General features: G+C 52.8%; 8 protein-coding genes across 8 annotated transcripts; 6 read left to right on the top strand and 2 right to left on the bottom strand.

Annotated features, from left to right (window-relative positions):
• Positions 1-50: 50 nt before the first annotated feature.
• BU25DRAFT_390033 (uncharacterized protein) lies at positions 51-8,006 on the bottom strand (the record flags this gene model as incomplete). The annotated part of the gene is made up of 6 exons (XM_033704547.1): positions 51-4,169; positions 4,302-6,574; positions 6,629-6,958; positions 7,003-7,268; positions 7,315-7,598; positions 7,641-8,006. 6 exons carry the CDS (start codon positions 8,004-8,006, stop codon positions 210-212), a joined length of 7,479 nt encoding a protein of 2,492 aa, XP_033563215.1. The 3' UTR covers positions 51-209.
• Positions 8,007-8,831: 825 nt separating this feature from the next.
• BU25DRAFT_409499 (2-dehydropantoate 2-reductase) lies at positions 8,832-10,115 on the top strand. Its single transcript, XM_033706068.1, has one exon. The coding sequence runs from the start codon at positions 8,971-8,973 to the stop codon at positions 9,985-9,987; it is 1,017 nt and encodes a 338-aa protein (XP_033563214.1). The 5' UTR covers positions 8,832-8,970; the 3' UTR covers positions 9,988-10,115.
• A 70-nt stretch (positions 10,116-10,185) lies between these two features.
• Positions 10,186-12,795, bottom strand: BU25DRAFT_390027 (phospholipase-like protein A2; the record flags this gene model as incomplete). The annotated part of the gene is made up of 2 exons (XM_033704546.1): positions 12,630-12,795; positions 10,186-12,580 (listed from the first exon to the last, which is right to left on the bottom strand). The coding sequence occupies exons 1-2, from the start codon at positions 12,689-12,691 to the stop codon at positions 10,186-10,188; spliced, it is 2,457 nt and encodes an 818-aa protein (XP_033563213.1). The 5' UTR covers positions 12,692-12,795.
• A 333-nt stretch (positions 12,796-13,128) lies between these two features.
• Positions 13,129-13,870, top strand: BU25DRAFT_490149 (uncharacterized protein; the record flags this gene model as incomplete). Its single annotated transcript, XM_033711477.1, has 2 exons — positions 13,129-13,242; positions 13,323-13,870. The coding sequence occupies 2 exons, from the start codon at positions 13,129-13,131 to the stop codon at positions 13,713-13,715; spliced, it is 507 nt and encodes a 168-aa protein (XP_033563212.1). The 3' UTR covers positions 13,716-13,870.
• A 247-nt stretch (positions 13,871-14,117) lies between these two features.
• BU25DRAFT_466026 (uncharacterized protein) lies at positions 14,118-15,005 on the top strand (the record flags this gene model as incomplete). The annotated part of the gene is made up of 2 exons (XM_033710673.1): positions 14,118-14,483; positions 14,733-15,005. 2 exons carry the CDS (start codon positions 14,118-14,120, stop codon positions 15,003-15,005), a joined length of 639 nt encoding a protein of 212 aa, XP_033563211.1.
• Positions 15,006-15,592: 587 nt separating this feature from the next.
• Positions 15,593-16,168, top strand: BU25DRAFT_457274 (uncharacterized protein; the record flags this gene model as incomplete). Its single annotated transcript, XM_033710099.1, has 2 exons — positions 15,593-15,820; positions 15,863-16,168. The coding sequence occupies 2 exons, from the start codon at positions 15,593-15,595 to the stop codon at positions 16,166-16,168; spliced, it is 534 nt and encodes a 177-aa protein (XP_033563210.1).
• A 1,154-nt stretch (positions 16,169-17,322) lies between these two features.
• BU25DRAFT_447521 (uncharacterized protein) lies at positions 17,323-18,936 on the top strand (the record flags this gene model as incomplete). The annotated part of the gene is made up of 3 exons (XM_033709544.1): positions 17,323-17,335; positions 17,384-17,537; positions 17,617-18,936. The coding sequence occupies 3 exons, from the start codon at positions 17,323-17,325 to the stop codon at positions 18,689-18,691; spliced, it is 1,242 nt and encodes a 413-aa protein (XP_033563209.1). The 3' UTR covers positions 18,692-18,936.
• Positions 18,937-19,452: 516 nt separating this feature from the next.
• On the top strand, positions 19,453-21,862 carry BU25DRAFT_439047 (exocyst complex protein exo70). The gene is made up of 2 exons (XM_033709089.1): positions 19,453-19,981; positions 20,031-21,862. The coding sequence occupies exons 1-2, from the start codon at positions 19,695-19,697 to the stop codon at positions 21,628-21,630; spliced, it is 1,887 nt and encodes a 628-aa protein (XP_033563208.1). The 5' UTR covers positions 19,453-19,694; the 3' UTR covers positions 21,631-21,862.
• Positions 21,863-22,554: the final 692 nt, after the last annotated feature.

The following is a 22,554-nucleotide window of genomic DNA, read 5'->3' as shown; positions in this document are numbered from 1 at the left end:
GTGGGCTAGATCACGTGCGCAGCGGTGAGAGGGAAAAGAAGTGACGAGGTGAGAGATGATATATGGAGTCATTCCAAGAGAGCAAAGCAGACACCGCCAGTGTCCGCTGTGCGAGAAGTAGACAAGTCAAAAGGAAACGCAAACAGCTAAGGAAACCCATAACCTCACCGTCCGTACGCTTCCGGGAAACGGCTGGTCCCGCCTTCGTGTCACTCATCACCAGGGCCTTCAACACTTCCTCGCGCTGAATTTCCGTTGGCATCACCCACCATGGAGCCCTTCAATCTCACCCAACCTCGGTCCAGATGCCTGACCGCCACATCAACGACCTCCTTCATGCTCGCTCCACCAAAGATAAGTGAGTTTGGAATCTGCACTCTGAGCTCTTTCCTCGCCCAGCTGCCGATCTCTGCCGCGACGAGCGAGTCGATGCCTAGATCTAGCAAGCTTCGATTCTCGTCAATCTTGTCCATCTGAAGCAGAACGCCGAGCTTGCGTGACAGTGCTTCCGTCACAATGGCGCGAATCTCATCAGGAGAGGAGGCTGATGGCGCGGCCAGTTGTTTGCTTAATTGCCGACGGTGTGATGCCTGGCGTTCAGGTGCCGAGTAGGTATTCGCACGACTGGGTTTGGTCATGAGATGTGCGAACATTGGAGCATTTGCCCATGTGCACTGCTCCAGCACTTCAGGGTCCACATTTCTGATGCCAGTAATGATCTCAGGTCCGGTACCTGAGTTTGAAGGGCTTGCAAGGACGGCTTCTGCGAAGATATGATGAAGGTCTCGCTCGGAGATGGGGTACAGACCAGTCTTGCGGAGCTCTGTGATGCTTCTTAAAGGTGTCTCGTCGTTGGCATTGCGCTGGACGTAGCCGATGCCGCTGACGTGGCCGAGATGTACTACCGATGCAGGCAGTCCTAAAGAGCGTCTGTACTTTGCAAGGCCAACCATGAAGGCGTTGCCCGCAGCATAGTTGGCTTGGCCGCGGTTACCCGCAATGTATGAGATGCTGGAAGTCATGATGAAGAAATCCAGATTCTCATCTTTCAGCTCATCGTGCAAGATAAGGCTACCATTTGCTTTGACATCGGTCACAATTTTGAGATCTTCGTGTGTCATGTTGTTAAACGCAGCATCGCGGAGCACAAGCGCAAGATGCATCACACCAGCAATGGGTGGCATGCTTTCTCGACCAACAGCGCCATCTCGTGCTGAAGCCAAGAATCTGCGAACCGAGGTCCTGTCTGTTACGTCCACGGACACGATGCGTACAGAAGCGCCCTTCAAGGCCAGGCCTCGGGCCCAGTCCTGAGCATGGTCAGGATTCCGGCTGGCAACAACGATGAATCTTGCGCCACTATCGATCATCCATTCACACAGAGCACGAGCGATGTCGCTACTGCCGATAATGAGATAGGTCTTTTCAGGATTGAATCTCACGTCTTTAGTCGCTGGCAGAATTGTGACCGGCACTGTCTTATTCACAGTCCAGTCGACCAAAGTAGAAGGGCCATGAGTGAGGTGTTCAGCGGCAGTCTGAGGATCCACAACGCTAGCTGGTGTAACTTTGTCTGTGGACATTGTTGTCATCGTGTTCAAGTATGTCCCAGCAGTAATGTGACATCGTCCAAGACCGCGGCCAGAGGCATCGCCGGTCGACTTCCTTTCGAAGAATGCATCGTTGTTGCGAGTCTTCACGCCAGTGCGACGTAGCACGGAGCATACACGATTGAAGAGTACCTCGTCATCATGATATGTTGACGCGTTGGCAATGAGCGAGGCATCGACTGGGAGCTTTTGTCGTACACTGAGGTCCAGGCTGTTGTGATGCACAAAGGTAGCTCGATCCTGCTCGAACGTTGATTGGCTCGTTATGAAGAGGATCCTTTTTCCATGCTTTGCAGCTTTCGCATGGATGGTGGACATCCAAAGCGGATCGGCGACCAGGACCACGATAGTGCCAGTGCAGCGAGATGAGCCCACCACGCGTTCAGCAACAAAGTGCGCGGAGACATGCCGCAAGTGATCTTCTTCGCTTTGTTGTATAGCGTGGCCTATGAACACCAGCTTCTGAGGTACTTCGAGCCTTGAGCGGCAAGCATCAGAAAGCGCGACGACTCTTGCACCATTTTGGCTAATGCCAACGTTGAGGAAGTAAGAACCAACATGCTTGATCCTGATTGCGAACAGGGTAGAGAGATGGACTGTCACCAATACAGTCGGTTCCATGTTGAGTCGAGACGGCGCTTGCGGTACGCCACGAAGCACGTACTGTGCGATCGAACGCTTATATTCAACCTCGATCGGCCGGTTACAAGGGTTTAGATGCTCTTGTATCTTTCGATGGCGAGAATTGTACCTGTCGTTGGACTGTAAGGACAGCCGAATGCTGGGCACATAGGTAACACCCTCCCTTAGGCTCATCTCCGTATGTTGGGTATATTTGAGATTCCCGAGAGTGCCCGTCGACTCCCAATGGCAAGCCAAGTACTGTCGAAGTACTGCATTGGCAAGATATTCGGCCGTGACTCGATCAGCACCTTCGATATCAACGACCGAGATATTGAGGTGAGGTAGCTCGTTCCGGACCGTCCGCATTAGACCAACTGTCATATTGGAGTAGCAGTCAGAGACAACCTCTGGCAAGGTAGATCGTGACGTGATCCAGGTCACGTTCGAGGTCTGGCCGAGAAGGGCTTGAAGAGCACACCAACCTCGCGCAGTAATGCTCTTGAACAAAGGCTGTGTTAGTTCGGCAAGCGAGAGGACGGTGTGTGGCACAGTGCTGCACTTGCTAACACCATCTAGGCTCTTCAGTCGCTGCACTTGCCCAAAGAATGGCGAAAGGAGGGACACAATCTGGGCGACTAGACCAGGATTGTCGATCGGTTCGTCTCCGATGACCAACAAGGATTCCTCTTTTCGGTCCCTGCAGAAGTGCAATGGATCGCGTAGCAATTGCACTCGCTCATCCATCGCTTGTGAGTAGAAGATGCGGTATGGACGTACTATCAGGTCCGCAGCCGGCGTGATGCAGTCGAACCCTGAGAAGCCTGTTGCTTTCAGATAAGCACTCCATCGACTTTCGGATAGGGCAGGTGTCCAGAAACGATCTTTACCGTGCCCTAGCCACCAACCTTGTAGGCCGCCCATGATAACAGTGTTGCTTAGCAAATGTCCATCGGCAAGTTCGACGCAAACAAGGTGGCCACCAGGTCGCAGAAGTGAACGTATATGTCGTAGCACTGCTTTGACATCGCTCGAGGCATGTAGCACGTTCGATGCAATGACAACGTCAAATGACTCGGTGCCAAAGCCTTGCTCGAGAGGATCTCGTTCCATGTCGAATATTTGATAGCTGACTGTGTCATGGTAGCGCTTCAACTTCTCCTTAGCCGGACCAAAGAATGCGGAAGACACATCGGTAAAGACGTATTGTGCGCAGATTGTCGAAGACAAGATTGCCTCACTTGAAGCACCTGTCCCGGCACCGACTTCGAGGATTCGTGCATCAGGAGACTGACTAGTCAAGGCTGCAACGAAGCTAGAGAGAACTCGATTCGTCTCTGGGAGCCCAAGGGCGTCACGATAAAATCGGTGCAGATGATCTTCTCGAAAAAGAACGTCAACTGCAGTCTCTCTGCCAGCCATGATTGAAGGATAAGCAGTACCCATTAGCTCAATGCACTGTAGGTCCACCGAGTTTGCATGATGGGCCATAATCGCGTCTATGGTCTCCTTGTCATCTTTTAGCCATCTTGCCTGGATTGAAGAGTGTCTGCCAAGCAAAGCATCAACGACTGTCAATCGTGCGAATTCGATGAGATGTAAGACTGGTGACGCTTGCTGCCCGAGTGAAGGGACTGCATAGTCGAGAAGTTGTCGAAGATAGTAGAAAGCTACTCGCTGGCATGCAAGCGCAAGATCAACATCTTGTGTGCGTGGGTCTGACGCACAGTTGTCCTGCAATAGGTGATGCGGATGCTCTGGGATCCATGTGACCTCTCGAAACATGGTGAGATCATCTTCAGCTGTCGAGAGACGGAAAGGTACTGTAACGAGACCCTCCATTTGGCACAGGATACCCGCCTCGGATGAGCGCCCAATCGCTCCTGCATACTCGAAGAAAGCGGTCCTGTGGACATCGAATCGTATCGGAATAGTTGGCTGTTTGGAAGACTTTCCAATTGTACCTACGGCGGTTCCGGATCCCACAGCGGATTCCGGCGAAGAGGTCAGGGCTCCAGACACGAGAGGACATCTGGTCTGGAAAGTCTCCTCGCATCGTGTGGGGAAGACTTTGATCGATCTGATGCAAGCAGGGACACGAAAGTTTGGCATCGCAGAATCAGCTGGATAGTTCTCGGCTGCAAAAGACGCTTGGAAGAGGCCATCTAACGTTGCAGGGTGGATGAGGAGATCGCTATAAGGCGCAGCGATTTCGCCAGTAGCGAAGTCGATCCTGCGCTGAATATCTTTAATTGCTTTGAACTGTCCAGAGTAACCATAGCCAGCTTCTGAGAGAGCCCGGTAGAAGTAGTCACGGTCGACAGTGGTCAGATTCGATGGACATTGCAGAGCCTCGGGGGAAGCCCTGTCAGCATCGAACCCGAAGCGTACGTAAATTCGCCCTCCTGCTGCAGTCATGAGCTCGTCGTTGCGTGGATGACTACAGAAGTCGACGTAGAACTCTGCGTGGGCATCATTCTGGGATCGATCGATCTTGACGATGGTAAGGACAGTTTCGATGGAAGTGTTCTCGTCCGGAAACACGATTGGAAGATCGAATCGAAGGTCTTGAATCTCGATCATGATAATGACTTGGTCCTTGAAAATGCGTCGAGCAGCAGTGGACGCCATGGCGACGTAAGCTGCGCCTGGGAGAACAGCGACACCATTCAGTCGGTGCTTGAGTAGCCAAGGTATCTCCTGAGGATCAAGGAAGGAGCGCCACTTTGACTCGTGAGATGCCCCTATCTCCCACTCCTCACCAAGAAGTTCAATTGGTGGCATGGTCGACTGGTATCGCTTTCGCAGGAAACGGTTCTCCCACCAATACTCGCCATCATGCTGCCAGGGGTACGCCGGGAGATCTTTCAACTGCTTCGGCAATGTCATGTGGTTTGACAAAACAGCATCAAAACTGGCAAAATCCACAGCATCTCTGCCAAACTTTGTCCAGACATAGCCAAGTGCCTCCGCACACGACTTGACAGCGCCAATTCCACGTCTGAGTAGGGCGGTATAATTGATGACAGTCGAAGTGTCTACGCCAAAAATTTGACGGACTGCTTTTTCCAGCGTGGGATGGGGTCCAATCTCGAGGATCAGATTAGGAACGCCCTTCTGCGAAACGGCAGTGTCAACAGCAGATGAAAAGTGAACAGGAGATAGCAGGTTTTGAATCCAGTATGCAAGTCCCAGCTGCTCGGCAGCTTCGACACGTTTGCCAGGGAAGACACTCGAATACCATGACGGACAACGTTCGTTCAATTCGAGGCTTGTCATCTGGAGATGCCTCAATGATCGCAAGTAAGGAGCGGCGCATGGGCGCATATGTTCTGAGTGATAGGCCTTGTCAACTTGCAGCCGCCTCACAAAGATACCATTGCCTTCGAGCTCAGCTGTAGCTCGAGTGATCATCGTGTTGTCCCCAGAGATGGTTACAAGAGAAGGGCTGTTGAAAGCTGCAACGACGAGATGACCGGCGTATTGTGGCCGACAGCAGAACTCCTCTGCTTGGACCGCGGATAGAGCTGCGGCAAGCATGCCGCCAGATTCGCCGTTTTCGCTGCTGACTTGCTGTGAGTGCAGCCCTCGATAGTATGCAATGCGGATTGCGTCCTTGGCCTTAATCAGACCCGTTGCGTAAGCAGCTGCAATCTCGCCGGAAGAATGCCCAACAACGGTATGGAATCGAAGGCCAGCAAGTGAGATAAGATCAACCAACAGTATTTGTACGGCTGTCGTAAGGGTTTGAGCGAAGAGTGTTTCGTTAATGCGGGACCTTTTGCTATCAAGCATGAGCTCTTCTTGTATCTTCCAACCCGGTCGGTCGGCCTCCGGTAAAGAAGCAAGCGCGTCATCTAGCTTTGCGATGACCGTCCGCGCCCAAGATGACTGTTCAAGAAGCTCTTTGCCCATAGTGGCCCACTGCGCACCTTGACCCGTGAAAATGCCCATGATTCGAGGTTGCGACTCTGGTCGCCGATTGTCGTACACATAGAAGCCAGGGCATTTCTCACGGTCGTCTGCCGAAACGGTTTGCCGAAGGCTGGCTTCGAGGTCGTCTACGCTGGATGCCACGATAGCGCAACGATGATCGAACTGAGACCTTCTATACTGTAGAGTCCAGGCCAGATCTTGGAGATGAATGCTAGCTCGGTGTTCCTGAAGGAATGCAATGTACGCTTGAAGATTCGCCGCGAGCGCACGCTCGGATACGCCCGAAAATGTGAGGGGTGTGAATAGAGGCACGTCGGCCGAATGGAGAGACGATGAGCTCGCGAACATGCTCTTTAGCGGTTTACTGTAACTCTCGATGATGACGTGTACGTTGGTTCCACCAAAACCTAACATATGTCAGCGAAGACTGGCATTATGTCCCATCCAACTGCAAGACTTACCAAAACTGTTGATAGATGCTCGACGAGGACACCCTTTGGACAACGTGGGCCATCGAATCGAAGCTGTAGGCAAGTGAAGATGCTTGCTATAAGGTAGTACCTTAGGGTTCATGCGGTGGAAGAGCAGGTTGGGAGGAATTGTTGCGTGCCGCACGGCGAGAGCTGCTCGAAGAAGGCCTGCAACCCCTGCTGTACCCTCAGTATGACCAATCACCGTCTTGATTGAGCCAATGTACAAGGTCTCGTCATCGCCATACTCTCGGCCAGGTGGGAAGAAAGCTGCTTCTACGGCTTGGGCTTCGATTGGATCTCCGACAAAGGTGCCAGTACCTGCAAGTGTCAGGGGTATCCACAAGATGAATCATGGATCTTACCGTGCGCCTCAAAAAATGATGGGCGTGAGCCTTCCTCAGTAGGAACCAGCCCAGCGCGTGCGTAGGTCTCACGTATCAACTTAGCCTGCGCCTCCGCGCTCGGCATCGTGATGCCCTTCGTTCTTCCGTCTTGACTCGTTCCCGTCTCGCGGATGATGCATTCAATGGGATCGCCATCTCTTACTGCAGCGTCCAGGCGTTTTAGGCACACCACTGCTGTACCCTCGCCACGTCCATAGCCGTCGGCCGCTTCATCGAACATTTTGCTGCGCATGATCAATGAGTCGTTTTCAATGACTGTTGCAAACGTACCTGCGACCATCGCCGCTTATCATCCCCATTCGACTCAAAGACTTGAAGGAATTAGGCGTGAGGATGAGATGCGCCCCACAAGCGAAGGCGATCGTTGATTCGCCGCGCCGCAGGGAAGACACTGCGAGGTGTACAGCCATCATACTGGATGAGCATGCTGTGTCAACTGACAATGAAGGACCTCTAAAGTCGAAAGTGTACGAGATGCGATTTGCAGCCATGCTGCGGGCAGTACCGGTGGTCAAGATCTGGCCACATGATGCATCTACGTCGTAATTTGCGTTCTCGTAGTATTCGTTCGCCATCATTCCTACGAAGACGCCCACATCGGTTCCTTGCAGGTCTTCGAGGCAGAGGCCGGCAGACTCAATGGCCTCATAAACGTTCTCGAGGAGCAGTCGGTGCTGCGGATCGATGTTTTCGGCCTCGGCAGGGGATAGTTTGAAGAAAACCGGGTCGAATTCACGGATGTTCTCGTCCAGAAAATAGCCTTTGTGCGTCTTGACAGATCCATGGCGGCCGTCTGGTCGGTAGACACCTTCCCAGTGAAACCGATCGCGTGGAACGTCTTTGAGCAGATCTCGAGGGTGCTTTAGCAGTTGCCAAAGTTTCGAAGGGCTTGATGCGCCTCCGGGTAGACGACACGCGGTGCCAATGATCGCGATCGGCTCGGGTGGCTTCTCCTGGGCCATCGAGCTCACGTTCGAGGCTTTGAAGGGAAGTAGTGAGAGTCTTGGTGAAGAGCTGCTGATTTGTGGTTCAGCAGGTGTATTGAAGTCAGACTAAATGGGTAGTCGACATAGAAGATATACTCAGTGCTATAAGTAGGGATATGTTACTGACGTAAATACAGACTCGTGAGGCTGGTGAAGTGTGCCAAAGCCACGCTTAGCTGATATAGCACATCACCAACTGCTTGTAACATGATGTAGTATTCGATGCTATACCGCCATCTCGGCGGTGTAACATCGTCCACGGTCTCCAAACGAACATGTAGATTCAGAAAGTCCTACTGGTCAGTCGTTCACCGCATTCACGAGAAGCCAATGACGCCTGCTTTCGACGCGTTTGCAGCGCACGCCTCGAACACATGGCAAGCATGGATGCCTCCATTGGATATGCCAACGGTCAGGATGTCTGTACATCTGAATTTCGTGGTATAAGCTCGCTCGGGTAGCTGCGGCCATCGTTGGGAGAAGTCATTGTGTGAGTGATGATGTGAAGAAGCCTGACGTCGACGCGTTCAACTTCGCGGGCGAATACGCTAGTCCCAATTCATTCATCGTGATTTCCTCCATGACTTGCCCTTTCGACATCTCGATTCTGATTCAATAGGTTTACACCGTGCTCGGCAACCACTCTTCAAGGCAACAAGCTGGCAATACAGTTAAATAAAACCAGAGGACAAGTTTTCAGCACAATGTCAACGCAACTTCTCGCACCTCAATGTGCCGAGGCTAAACTCCGCATATCCGTCTATCGATAAGATGACGCCCACCTCCTTGAGCACGACATCACAGCTCCCAGTGCCTGAGTTCCTCTGTTTCTATTGCTAATAGGGCGGCCAGAAGTCAATCCCAGCTATCGCTAGCTTTCAAGAGAAACAAGATTTCGCCTTTCCCTCGATCTTCAGCAATACCACATCACAACCATACCATGCCAACGAACATCCTTATAGTAGGCGCCGGCGCAATCGGCGCCTTCTACGCCTCACGCCTCGCTCTGGTCCCCGGCCTCTCCGTCTCAGTCATATGTCGCAGCAACTACAAAGCCGTAAGAGCAAACGGTTTCCAAATCACATCCCCGCAATACGGGGACTACACCTTCACACCGACCGACACCTTCGCGAACCCCGATGAAGCACGCAAAAGCAACACACAATGGAACTACATTATCGTCTCAACCAAAGCACTCCCCGACGTCAGCGATGATTCCGAGATCTTAGAAGGATTGGTCGGGAAGAACACGGCAATAGTGCTGATACAAAACGGCCTCGGCGTCGAAGAACCCTATGCATGCCGCTTCCCAGGAGCAGTGATATGCAGCGCCGTCACAATCGCAACCTGCGCACAGCCCTCTCACGGGCGAATCAAACATAACCGCTGGACACGGATAAACAGCGGTCCTTACCTGCCGCACCTCGACACCGGCGCACCTAAACCCACCGACGCTACCGCTGTAGACAAGAATGCTGCTTTCATCGCGGCGCTGGTCGAGGGCGGGATAAGAGACGCCTCGGCGTACAGCCACGCAAAACTGCAGTTAGTCCGCTGGCACAAGATCGCCATCAACGCCTCCATGAACCCATCTTCCGTGCTCACACTCGGTTCCACAAACTACGCGATGAGCAACGACCCCGAACTGCAGCGGCACTTGAAGGGCGTGATGGAAGAGATCCTCGAAACGGCGCCGAAAGTGCTGGGCCAGCCCATGCCGAAGGACTTTGCTACACCAGACGCCATCATCAGGTCTACGCAACGGAATACGAGTGGGAGCAGGCCGTCGATGGCTATGGATTGGGAGCAGGGGAAGAGGATGGAGATTGAAGTCATTCTGGGGAATCCGATTCGGATTGCGAGGGAGAGGGGGTTTGAGATGCCGCGGTTGCAGACGTTGTATGCGTTGGTGAGGATGGCGCAGGAGGTTAGAGAGAAGCAGAGGGCGAAGTTATAAGCCAGGGTGGCGATAGCATGGAAGGAGCTGATGTTAGCGTTTTGCGAGCACACGATTTGGAGAGGGTGTGAGCGAGTGTTAGAAGCAGTAGGTATGTACTGTGATGCGTGTAATGCTTTCATTCTATGCCAACTGGGTATCATGCAACATCTACTCTAACTCTCTCATCTATCCCCTCGCCCCTCTCTTCCTCATCTCTCAACTAAAATGATCCCCATGATCACTCTCCCCTATTCGATGTCCCGCAACCCTCCCCTGACTAAGCCTCCATCTCCACCTCCGCTCAGCCTCCGCCCTCTCCCTCTCTTCCCTTTGTTTCTTCTTCCGCTCATACACCGCCCTAACCGTCCTCTTCGTCCGCTCAGCCCCCTCCTGATAATTCGTCCGCGCCAACTCAACAACACTGTCAATCTGCTCGGGCGTATACACAAAATTCCACGTACTCATAAAATCACTACTCCGCGGATCGACACCGGGGACCTTCGGGTTGGCGAGGAACGGGTTGTATACGACCGTGATACCGGAGTTTTCGTGCATGAGCTCCCAGTCTTCTTCGACTTGTTTGGACTCGGGGGGTTCCGAGTTGCTGATGCGTTCTTCGGTGGTGCCGACCCAGATGTTGCAGTATCCGAGGTCTTTGTGCTTCTTGCGATTGTCTGTGTCTTGTGCTTTTGCTTCCTTGATCTTCTTGTTCGCTTGGGCTTCGGTGCTGGCTTGTGCCTCGTTGAGATCGTGCTGGATCTCCTCCATCGTTTCGTCGGCGGGCGGCCAGCCGGCGCCGACGGGCCAGCCCTTAATGCCGCGCTGGCGCGCGTAGCCGTCTGCGACTTTGAGCCAGTTGTCTGTGCGGACGTCGGCGCTCGCGTCGAAGGCGATGAGGATGTCGACGTTGCGGCCGGGGCGCAGCAGCGGATAGATGGGCAGGTTGTTGGACATGCCAGCGTCCATGAACTGGAAGTTCTTGTGTGTGAAGATACTCTCGGGGCAGGAGGGTGGGAGGAGTTCGCGCATGCCGAGGGCGTAGTTGGGAATTGAGGCCGGGTCGATGGGGTGGACTTTGACGAGGTCTGAGTCGCGCTCGGCGATCATGGCGTCGATGGCTGCGAAGCCTGCGAGGCCACGGAGGAAGGGTCCGACTTCCTTGTAGTAGTGTGAGAGGGTTGCGCAGAAGGCGGAGCCCCAGATGCCCATGAGCATTGGCACGCGCACTTCAGGCAGAGCAAGGCCGTTCTCGCGCCATACGGTCCGTCCGTTCTCGAACTTGCGACCCATGGCCCATGTCGGGATTCCAGCAGAGAGCTCTTCACACCACATCTCGTAGGGCGTGAACTCGAACCACTGGAACCAGGCTTCCCTCCTTGCTTTTACCTCAGCAGCTACAGGGTCTTTTGTGTCGATCTGCTCAGCGAGAGGTATCTCGTGCCGTACTGCGGTGTAGATGGGTAGAGGCTGCGAGCCGTCGTCGGTGAAGCGTCGCTGATTCGAGATTTTAAAGTCATATTCGCTGACAGACAGTTCACCCTTCGGCACGAGCAAGCGTGCGGCGAGGAGTGCACCATAGATGTCAACGATGCCAAAGTCGGCGTCAGGTACGCCCTTGGCCTTTTCTACGAGCCCAGCGAGAAGGTACTTGTTTGTAGGCGCGCTCACGAGCAGCTCGAGCGCGTCTGGTGGGAATGCAATGTGTACGCCGAGTCTGTTCTTCAGGTGTCGAATGAGCTTAGCGTGGCTGCGCTGGGTGATGTCTGAGTAGTAGAGGGTCTGAAGCCAGCAGCTTCCACTGACACCAGCCGTGTAGGTTACGCAGTCGAAGAGGCCGTGCTCTTTAGCCGATAGATATGAAGACGTGCCGGCTACGAGGGCGCGGAGACCTCCACCGGAGCCACACATGGCGATGACAGGGACGTCGTCGGGGTGGATCTTGCCCTCTGGAATGTCGAGGTAGCGTGCGAGGGCCGCCTTGGTGAACTGTGACCTCTTCTCCCGGAACGACAGCTCCTCTTCGCACAGCTGGTCAGAGACTCGCACTGAAGCATCCCAGATGATCTCAGGGTGCGTCTCAGGGTCGTTCGCCTCGTACCAGATCTCCTCAGCGAGCGATCCTGGCGCCATAGACAACTCGTTCTGCAGCTTCTTGATGAACCCTGGCAGAACTTTGACCCAGTGAGGAATGACATAGTCCAGGATGGAGTCGCCGATGTATGTGACCGACGTCGTGGGGCTCGCGAAGCTGGTCGTGATCGTCTGCCAGGCTGACTTCACGCCTCCAGCTTTCTCTTCCTCTCCACTGTAGCCCTGCGCGACTCGTGTCTGTGGTGGAGCCTCCTGCTCGCCAGGCCTGTCTTCGTCCTGGTCACTCTTCTCAGGCTCGGCCTTCTTCGCCGCGGCACTCGCGCTGTTTCGAGCCTGAGAACGAGATACGGTGGGACTCCAAGATGACCATGCAGATGGCGCATCGAGCTGTATGGGACGAGTGTGGTGGGCTGATACGTAGTAGCCGGCACCGAGGGTTGCGAGAAGGATGGGTGGGCCATATCGACGGCTATAGGTGGAAGCGCCAGGTCTGAAAGTCGTGCTGGCGTTGGTATGCAGTCTGAGCTGTCAGCGCGTGCGCGTCTTACAATGCCATGGTGTCTGCTCACCCGCGACGCGTCCCCCGCAGCCAAAGCTGGCCGAGGTCGCGCGCATTGCCAAAGCGCGCCATGGGAAAGCAGAGGGCTCAAAAGGAGTGTATGCGGTGTTTAGCGCAGGACTGGCCTGCAAAAAGCCCAATTGGCCTCACAGCTATGCGTTCAACATGACGGAGCGGGCAGTCTGCTGAGCGGTCCAGTTTTCCGCATGTTGGCGATTCAGGTTTCGCAGAGCGTCGATCGAACTGACTGCCTGCATACGTCAAGCGCCAAGGCTTGCACATGCAGGAACACCCGCCAACGGCGCCAACGGCACCATCGCCCATTCCAACGGTCATCTCGAACGGTGCTGAGGATGTGTCTGGAGCCACGCGGCTATTGCAGGAACAGATCACGCCGCCCCCGGTGATGCGGCTCGGCAATGCTTGTTCCATAATCCACCTTTGCTTTCCAGCACTGATCCTCACAACCTGATGGCACTGGAATTCCTTTGCTTCGGCAATCCTTGCTCATGCTACCGGCCGAAGCCAACTACGAGGACTCGTCACATCATCTCTTTGAGATACTCTCCGACATCGGAGACAAGGTGCCACGCATTCTCATGAAGTTCAGCAATGATGTCGATGTTGCCGCTATTCGTCACCACCTGCTGGAACACCTGCCTGGGCTGGGCATTGACCTCAGACACTTATCAATTTGATCCAGACCGTCAGCACGAAGAACGGCAACAAAGCTGCACTGATCGACGCAGTCTCAGACCAGATCAGGATTCGTCAATGCGAGAAGTGGTATGCCATCGAGGAAGAGTTCATCACTGAGGTCCTGACTCTCTTGGAGGTGTTTGCTCAAGTCATGGTGGAGTTGCTGGAGAATGAGAACTATATGTCGGTGGAGCATGTGCAGATTCGAGAGGAGTTGGCAAAGCAGCTCCTGGGTTTCACTGAGACTCTTTCGATGGTCAAGAGCCATTTCCTGAGTTGGAGACGCAGCGAGCAGCGAAGAAGGCAAGGACTGTCAAGACCAAGCAAGAGGTGGATCTACCTTCTGACTCTTGACGGCCTACTCGCGGATTCACGTGCATTTACAAGGAGAAGATGATGGAGACATTTCAGAGCTAACCTCTGTTTAGCTGTCACGCATTGGTGGCCGGCTGAGTACGGAGATTCATGCGAACTTTTCAAGGGACGTTCTGCTGGTATAGCTATCTGCATTTTCAATCTCTCGATGTCCACTAATTTGACTTTGGAATCCATCAAATTCAACACAACTAGTTTTCTCACCATCACGCAGCTGCCGCGCTTACACTGCGACAGTGGGAGCGCTTTTACCTGCTTGTGCGGAGTGTCTATTCTCTCACTTGATAGCGCAGCCCGGGGGCTCCCAAGCCAACTTCCACGCCTATTTACACCAGTCTACTACGCTCCAACCTGATTTGTGCCACCCCGTGATTGCCACTGTTATTCATACCCAGCTCAACACCAACACTTCACCCCCATCACGATGTTACAGACCAGAAAGTACGACTTCTTCCCCAACGAAGATATGTCAGACGATGACGATGATGATGCAACCGAAAGCGTAGACGAAGGCGAGGAGGTACTCGACGTCACCATGGACAGCGAGGACGAGGAAGGGACTGGCGACGAGAACGAAGAGAATGAAGACATTGATGATGAGGAGAGCGATGATGAAGATCCGTTTGGCGCCGCACAGAATGGTTCTCAGAAGAAAGTTTCTGCAGCGATGTTGCGTAGCGCGAATACTGCAAGAGCTTTCTCCGACATCTTTGCTGTCAAGAGAACGAAAGTACGAAAGGTCTATCTACAAAGTCAGCTTGACTACACAGAGGATGGTCATTTCACTCAAGTGTGTGTTCAGCAGGCTTAACAACGCCTGAGAGAAATCGGCGCACGTAACGGGGTTTTGGAACGTCTCGCAGTCGCTGATGACGACTTAGCAAGTCTTCGAGAACTCAAAGCCGACAGCTTCTGGCCTCTTGTGAAAGCGGTGCGACTTGCAACACGTCATGTTCTTCTCAGGAACAACGTGTTCAACCTTGATCTGCCGGGTAGACTTCCAGGAAAAGAGAGGGCGATATCATACTGACACGAATAGGTCAAAGCGATGATGAAAGAAGACGTTAAGGCGGACCATCTTCTGGGAGAGTACAAGGAGTATATCATCAAGAATCTTCGATCGGCATACATCGAACGCGAGGAAGAGATAGTAAGGAAAGACATGAAGAACAAAGAATTCAGGATGGGCGTACTTGCTGTTTCCGCAAGGCAATACAGTCTCTGTCTGCCTAACGACTTCGATGGTAACGACGACGAAATCGTGGCCCCTGAGCTGACCTCAGAAGCGACTGGGCTACCTCGATTGCGATAATATCTCTTCAAGTTGCCAGCACAGACAAACTATCGAACGCTTCATCGCCATGTCCTTGAGACACTTCCTGACGTTGCTAAACAAATCCAACGCATCCTCGAGAAGTTTAAAGACGATGAAGGCTTCGAAAAATTATGTAATTATCTCGGAGCCCAACTGCCGAACACTTACGAGCAGCTAGAGAGTCTCGCTGAGTCTCTACCTGTGGAACGTGTGATCAGACCGTGGAACAAGTTCAAGTCTGAAGCTTCTATCGTCTCAGGACTCAAAAGGTTTTTGCAGACCCTTGCTCACCCGATTGTCAAATATTCCAATTTAATCAAAATGGTCGAAGAGAATGGCATTCCTGCCAACGGCTAGCGGCGGGCAGGAACCTGAACGCGGAGATCCTAAGCGAGATCGAACACTTCATCGAACAGTGGCACATGGAGATGAATACGCAGATCAAAAATCTGGCTTCGAGCATTCGTGCCCCAGTCCAGGAGGTGATACAGCAATTCGGGACTTATGTCGCCTAACTATCAGGAGAGCCGGGTCTGAAAATCGAGGCCAACGTTGCACTGAGCACGAGATCATATCGACTCGAGATGGCGTACGAAAAGTTCGTTGCGCTTTTGGAGAGCACTCTGCGTGACAACTGTTTGCTGTTCATTACAGAAGTCAACATCAAGTGCTCAATTGCGTTGGAGATGAAACGCATCTACCACAGCGTCCTTGATGTGCCTGGTGGCGACAGCGCATACCGGCAACATCTCAAACATCTCGACAAGTGTCTCACAAACCCCACATGGCGATCCGAAAAGTTCCCGGACATCGTGGCGACCAAGATCTTCGACAAGCAAACCGCTGACTAGCAGCAATGCTGCAAAGGTCATGTCTCAGAGGTTATGACGCTGCTAAATGAGTTCGACCGCATTGTGGAAGAACGGCTCGTGACTGAAGAGCACACACCATCCCAGCATCGCCAAGTTCGAGATCAAATGACGACGTTACTGCCGGAGTTTGAAAGGAAGCTGGACTTGGTTGAGAAGCGGTTCCCTGTCGGCTCGAAGAAGCGCAAGGACGACAACGATGATCTAGCACCTCAGGCTTTCTCGAAAAAGTCCTCAAAGTCGACTCGCACTAAGAAGAAGCCGCTCTTCAAGAAGGAGTCGACTCCTTGAACATGTCTTCCACGAAAGAAGTCATCTGTAGTGCGGCTGAAGTCTTGTTTTCATGTGCTGGAAAACTACCTACGGGAGGAGTTGTCTAACAACCTATGGTAGAGACATCGGAGACATCTTTAATCACCAAGCGCAAGAGTGCCGACGAATGAGTAGCTCACTCCCACACAGATTATACGCTCCTGTACACATCGAAGGCTTAGTTGCACATAGTTTGCATCTATTGTGAAGCGGTAATCGTGGGACATCTACACTCTTACACCAGCAGATTCGCCAGTAGATACAAGTGGCTCAAACCTCAACAGTACGTTGATTCACATTCTATACACCATCTTGCCGTGAATCCATGTGTTTATCTCAGCATGATTGTCCCTAGAGGCCAGTGTAGCTGTGATGGTGTGTCATGCTGCAGCGAGCTCTCCCATTCTCAAGTTTTATTTCTCCGCTGCTCGCTCTTGCGCACTCACTCATTCCCACCCACAACGGTCACATCGAGACAAGACACGAAACCGCACCACACTCAGCAACTGAGCTTGCTCAGCAAAACCAATTACGTTTTCTCACGTCTCTGTAATCCCAGCGCTGACAATACATCAGCGACATCTTTGACCATCACCCGTACGGTGCAGAGTGAGTCGACAAGACAATCCTACGAACGACCAGCATGCGCCAAGTTAGGTTTCCGCGGTCGTTAGCGAAGATGGTCACGTTACCCTCGAGGCAGGGTAGTGACGTATTGCAAGCAACCTGCGCTGAGCGTACGATGCCGCCATGGAGTAATTCAGGATCATCTTCAACACGCATACCAACACCATTGCTGAACAGGAGCTGAAGGGCAGGTTGATCAACTTACACCACAACGTGATTGCTGCAGTGGAACAGTATGTAAACTCCCGTGGTCTCGAAGTTATCGATACTAATTTCCATGTACCAGGTTTTATGAAGAGACTTACAATGAGCGTACCAGTCGCATCCCAAAACTCTCCCGCGAGGAGAACGGCTGGAAATTTGATAAGGCAGATAGCCTGGCACGAGGCACTGTCGAGAACACTGCCCTTCATGCTGTCACGACCCATGTCAAGAAGCTGTAACCGCTTTTCAAGCGTATGACGATCTCGACAGATTCAGAGATTCTAAAGAAAGGTATCGTTGTCATGGATCTACCAAGTACGTTCGTCTCCATTATCCACCAAGTGGCTTTGCTTATACAGTTAGGTCATCGCGAGCGTAATCTTTCTCGAACCGCTACTATCAACAACTCTCATCGGGAAGCCGACTTCGAAGTGATTGTGGCCTCATGTCAGCGCTACGAAAATGAAGCAGATCAGAACGACTATCTTGACCAAGCAGTACCGAGCAGTTGGATATGGTCAGACAAAGGGTGGAAAGCAAGAACGTCACGCTTTTCGTCGCATCTGCGTCTCAACACAACGAGCTCTTGAACATAGGACAGCACACGAACAGAAGCTGCAGACGTACCCAACCAAAATCCCTGCCTGGGACCCCGTTCAGACCGGCATTCCAGCCATCCAGCAGTACTTGTCGCGTTTGACAGTAAAGTCAAATACTGAGAACCTCGCACGTCATATACAGACCGAGATGTCGGACATGGAAGCGGAGGGCAAAGAAATTCTCCAGAGGTTTGAGTACAACGCCGCTTTTTCCAGGCTGAGCGACAACATGCCTGCGACCATATTACATCTGGACACACATCTTCAGGCACATTGCGTCAGCGCTCCTCGTCATTGCGTGCAGGATCCATGGGCCGATGAGCAAGTGCGCATCATCAACGTAAATTTCGTGATTTCGATTGCTGGCTGGAAAAGAACCATGCGACCAAACACGTTCAAGATGCTGCTCAGACGGAATGGCATCGATTTACGCAGGAACACCGTCCATCGAAATCTCAACAGGTGCCTCTCCACGCAGTATGAAGACCGCATGGGTAGATGGAGATATCAGCGTTCGGCAAACACCAAAACGGTCTGCTTATTCCTGCAAGAACTCATCCACAGGTTCCTTCACGATGCCAAAGACACGATCAACCAAATCTCTAGCACTTCCGACCGCTCCAGCCTCATTCGGAACGCTCATGTCGAACTGCAGAGGATATCTTTTAGCAACCATCAAGCCTACGGCAAAATGGTGGCTAGGATGGAAGATTTAGCGTTGAAAGTGTATCGGAAGTTCACAATCGAGACTGACATCAGCTGCCCCGTCGCGATCCACATGAGGCTTCTGTACTTGCAAGTACTTCACATGCCACCTCCAGCGAAGGGTGTTTTTGAAGCACAGCGCGAAGAGTTGATGCAGCTTGCCAACAGCCTAGGTATCTCACTGTCAGTCGTAATGCGTAGTGCACTCTGCCATATTCTGATCTCGAACTGGGAGGCAGTGTGCAAGAGTTACGTTAAGACCATGATGCGGCACCTGGAAGAGTTGCCTCATAACCCGACTCTCAGATTTCAGTGCACGATTCGAATGTCGATAACGATGGCGATGTGGAAATGGCGGACTAGCTAGTGGCCTGGTGCAATGACTGAAGATTCAGCGACATCGCAATCGCCCCTGTGCGGCTCATTCGGCGTTGTCGTCCAGGTTCTAATACCTGTCTTGGTCATGCTCATCGTCTTACGTACGCAGTATTGGTGAGAGGTATCATTGGAGTTCCCTCTGTGAGTTGGAAGCTACCTGGGGGTAAGCCTGGGTAACGACAAGTTGCCACTCTTGAGATACAGAATGGGAGCGCATAGAAGGATCGACACCTTACATATAGGCCTCATCCTCGATAAAATCAATAAAAGGACATTGTCCATCAACCCTATCAATATCTCATGATGTACTCCTTGCTCTTGAAACTTGCAATCATGTCTGTAACCTTTACCGGCTTCTGAATTGCCATGGGGTAACAAGACACAGATTGCTCGTTCTTCGTCGTCGTTTCATGACTAACGCAGGTTTCATTCGTCAAAGTAAGGCTGACAGCGGCTTTGACGGCGACCAGAAACACTCCGTGGCTTTGACAGCTCGGCAGCCTCACTAGATGAAGCCACACCCAGCAGCTTACCATTTGCGAGTAGGGGCCTTAGATCATCCTGGGTATAGAACAACATGTATAACGAGTTCCAGCTGTCGCATGCAGTACTGAGGTGTAGAGGGTAGGGTGCATTCTACGAGAGATGAGTGGTCAAAAGGTGGTTCCCTGCACCGTGCGCCTCCCATCGACCCTGGTTCGTCATAGCTTCACTCTCCCGCAGCTCTCCGCAAGCATCCCCACGCCAACCATCTTCCGTACATAATCTACATAATCACGGCTACGTGCCGCCTTGCACCCTAATCTTGCAATTATTGTTCTTTGTACATGTTGCCACATTCATAGACCACCACCTTTGGCCCCCACGATCACAACAGCCTCCACACTCGCTCGTAGCTGCCACGATCCCAGCTCGCGTAACTGCAGCAGTCGCGCCCCCTCCTACTTCCTTCTTCCCCTCGAGATACCGTTGGCAGGCACCTTCTAGCCACGATGGTGGGCCCGCGCAAACCCCCGGCGCTGGCAGAAGAGAGCGCCGAAGTCGAAGTGCTGTTCGCCAACATGGACAAGATGAAGGCGCTCACGAAGAAGATCCAAGGCTCCGTTAACAGACTCGATGCCAGCGGTAAAGCGGTGCAGGACGCCATTAGCCCGATCTACGGGAACACGCAGAAGCTGCAGATTGCAACGAGCAATATTGATAGGGTTATTGAGGCGATTGAGAGATTGAGGGCGCCGAGGGATCAGAGTGAGAGGGAGGAGAGGATCATCAGGGCTGGGTGTGTACACATCATGGGGTACCGGAGAGCTTGAACTGACATGTTACAGGCCTGGACGGGGCGACCTCCGCGATTACATTGCATCTCTCGACCGGACTACGATGGCCCTCGCCGACTTGAAGCGCACGAACCTTCGCTCGAACGAACAGGCAATAGCACAATTGAACGGCCTCCTGAAGTTGGGAAACAAGCAGCTGGAAGACGTCTTTCGCGGCATACTGGGAGACTGTTCGAGGCAAAAGTTGCAACCGCTGGAGTTCGTTGCGAAGAACAACCCCTTCCCACTTCTACCGCAAGATCAGCTGTCGACTTTGCGCGGCATCAACAATCACATTTCTCAAGCCGTCGCCTCCACATCGCAAGTAGACTTGTCTTCAACACCAACGCAAAGGATCTATGCAGACATTCGAGGCAGCTATCTGGAGAGTTCGCTCGGCAGTCTGGCTCAGGCTTCAGTCACCACAGCCAGAAAGGTGCAGCCTGACGCATTGTACAAGAAAGGCACCAACGGCATTGGTACATACGTGCAGGCAATAGAGGGTATCTTCGTGGCCGAGTACGACAACATCACCAACGTCTTTGCGCGAGGTGAATGGACGCCGGTCTGCGAATCGACCTGCCAGACCTCGCTAGGAGAGTTCAACCGGACGTTACGTGAGCTGAACGGCCATATCCAGAAGAACCTGCTCACCGACTGTTTCCTTGGTTACGAGATCTGTGGCATGGTACGCACGTTGTCTCTGCGGCTACAAGACACCACTGGCGCACTCAAGGGTCAGATCTATGACAGCGTCAAGCCTATTCGAGAAACATCGAAGACCTCCTTGAGCAAGCTTATCGAAGATACAAGAGTCCGCACACAAACGCTCGTTGCTCTACCAATGGACGGGGCTGCAGTCCCCATCACAACAGAGAGCATGCGTCGCCTGCAGGAGATGACCAATTACCTGGATCCACTATCCTCAATACTGGCGTCATTGGGCGAAGGCGGCTGGAACAACCCCTCTGCGAATAACTCGTCGACCACCTTGGATGTCAATCCTGACATGGTCAAGCTATTTGCATCATACGCGTCCGACACAATCGACACACTTATTCAGAACCTCATGAGCAAAGCCAAAATGCTGCTGAAGGGCAAGAATTTACAGGGTATCTTCCTGGCGAACAACATAGCGATTGTCACCCGGGTCATTCGCAACTCTGAGCTTGCACCACTCTTGGAGAGCTACGCAGGTAAACTTGCAGGCTGGCGCAAGACGAGTTCCGCTATGTATCTCGAAGCGTGGCGGGAGCCATCTGGACATCTGCTCGACGTGCAGTACACGAATCGCTCAAAGGAAAGACCACACTCTGGTGGTGGGGCTGCCGACTCCGCAGCCATCGTAAAGGGTTTGGGTTCGAAGGACAAGGACGCAATCAAGGAGAAGTTCAAGAACTTCAACACAAGCTTCGAGGACCTTGTCGCCCGTCACAAGACCTACGCCATGGAGGCTGAAGTGCGTACGCAGTTGTCGAAGGAGGTGCAGAACATCATCGAGCCGCTGTACAATCGCTTCTACGACAAGTACCGCGAGATTGATAAAGGCAAGGGCAAGTACGTCAAGTATGACAAGGCTGAGCTCAACAAGGCGCTCATGAGTTTTTCTTGATGATGCATTGTCTTTGGCGTTGGATTGGACTTTTCGCATAATACCCTTGGTTGTGTATATTTCGCATCGAGTCGAAGTCGGCATTGGATAGATGCTGGTGCACGCGTCAGAAGTTGGGCATATATTATTGGGACCCAAGATAGTGCTTCCCTGAACCCACGTTGAAGAGAGGGAGGAGGCTGCGTACCAAAGAATATGAGCCGCGGAGGCAGTACAGTATGTGAGCATCTCTGTGCCCTTGCAATGCATTGCAGTAAAGAAGTAAAACCTTCAAGCCTTCTCTGGGGTGCGATTTCCATGTTCGTGAGCTTGTGCACGTGACAGCTTCCTTTCCGAGCTCTGCGGTACGCGACTGCCATTCGAGGCTGCACAGCAACACAGGAATCATCCCACGTCGACGTGCAAGCTGTCAATTGCACTCTGCAGCTGTCAGACAGCGACTACTGCTCGCTCTGCACCATACTCACCTATTTCCACAGCTGCACCAACTGTTGTTCGCGGAGCGGGGATTTTGGCTCTAGCGCCCATTTCTTCGACGTTGTTCACCAATCCCTGCGAGGACCCCTTTCCACACCAGCGAAGCGTACCACGCCTGCCTCCTTCAACGTCGCAGCATCCACCGCACCCACGCCGTCCTCGCTCGCAGTCACCTGCAACCCTCCCAATTCCATTGCTTTGAGTGAATCGCTCCGCTCGAGAGCATAACTACCGTCGAAAGGTACGCCGCCTGTCTTACCACCCTGTTTCACTTTATTTCTCCAGGATTTGGCTTGCGTCGCGTCTCCATATTGTTTGGCAGCAACCACGGTCGGCTGCACCACGCACTGAGGACATCCTGCTGATCTCGCATGCCTTACAGAAGTCTCTCACTCCACCCATCCTCACTGCGACCGCAGCTCCATCGCCGCCATGGGTAAGGAACAC

This window comes from Macroventuria anomochaeta (genome assembly GCF_010093625.1).
Source record: "Macroventuria anomochaeta strain CBS 525.71 unplaced genomic scaffold BU25scaffold_11, whole genome shotgun sequence".
Taxonomy (NCBI): Eukaryota; Fungi; Ascomycota; class Dothideomycetes; order Pleosporales; family Didymellaceae; genus Macroventuria; species Macroventuria anomochaeta.
The sequence above is the reverse complement of the archived record's forward strand: the minus strand, read 5'-3'. Positions and strand labels throughout refer to the sequence as shown.

What these genes read in the sequence shown, in the direction of transcription:
- BU25DRAFT_439047 (XM_033709089.1), top strand. Translation starts at nt 19,695, where the DNA reads ATGGTGGGCCCGCGCAAACCCCCGGCGCTGGCAGAAGAGAGCGCCGAA. An exon ending in GAGAGGATCATCAGGGCTGG is followed by an intron (nt 19,982 to 20,030) that starts GTGTGTACACAT and finishes GACATGTTACAG; the next exon opens with GCCTGGACGGGGCGACCTCC.
- BU25DRAFT_409499 (XM_033706068.1), top strand. Translation starts at nt 8,971, where the DNA reads ATGCCAACGAACATCCTTATAGTAGGCGCCGGCGCAATCGGCGCCTTC.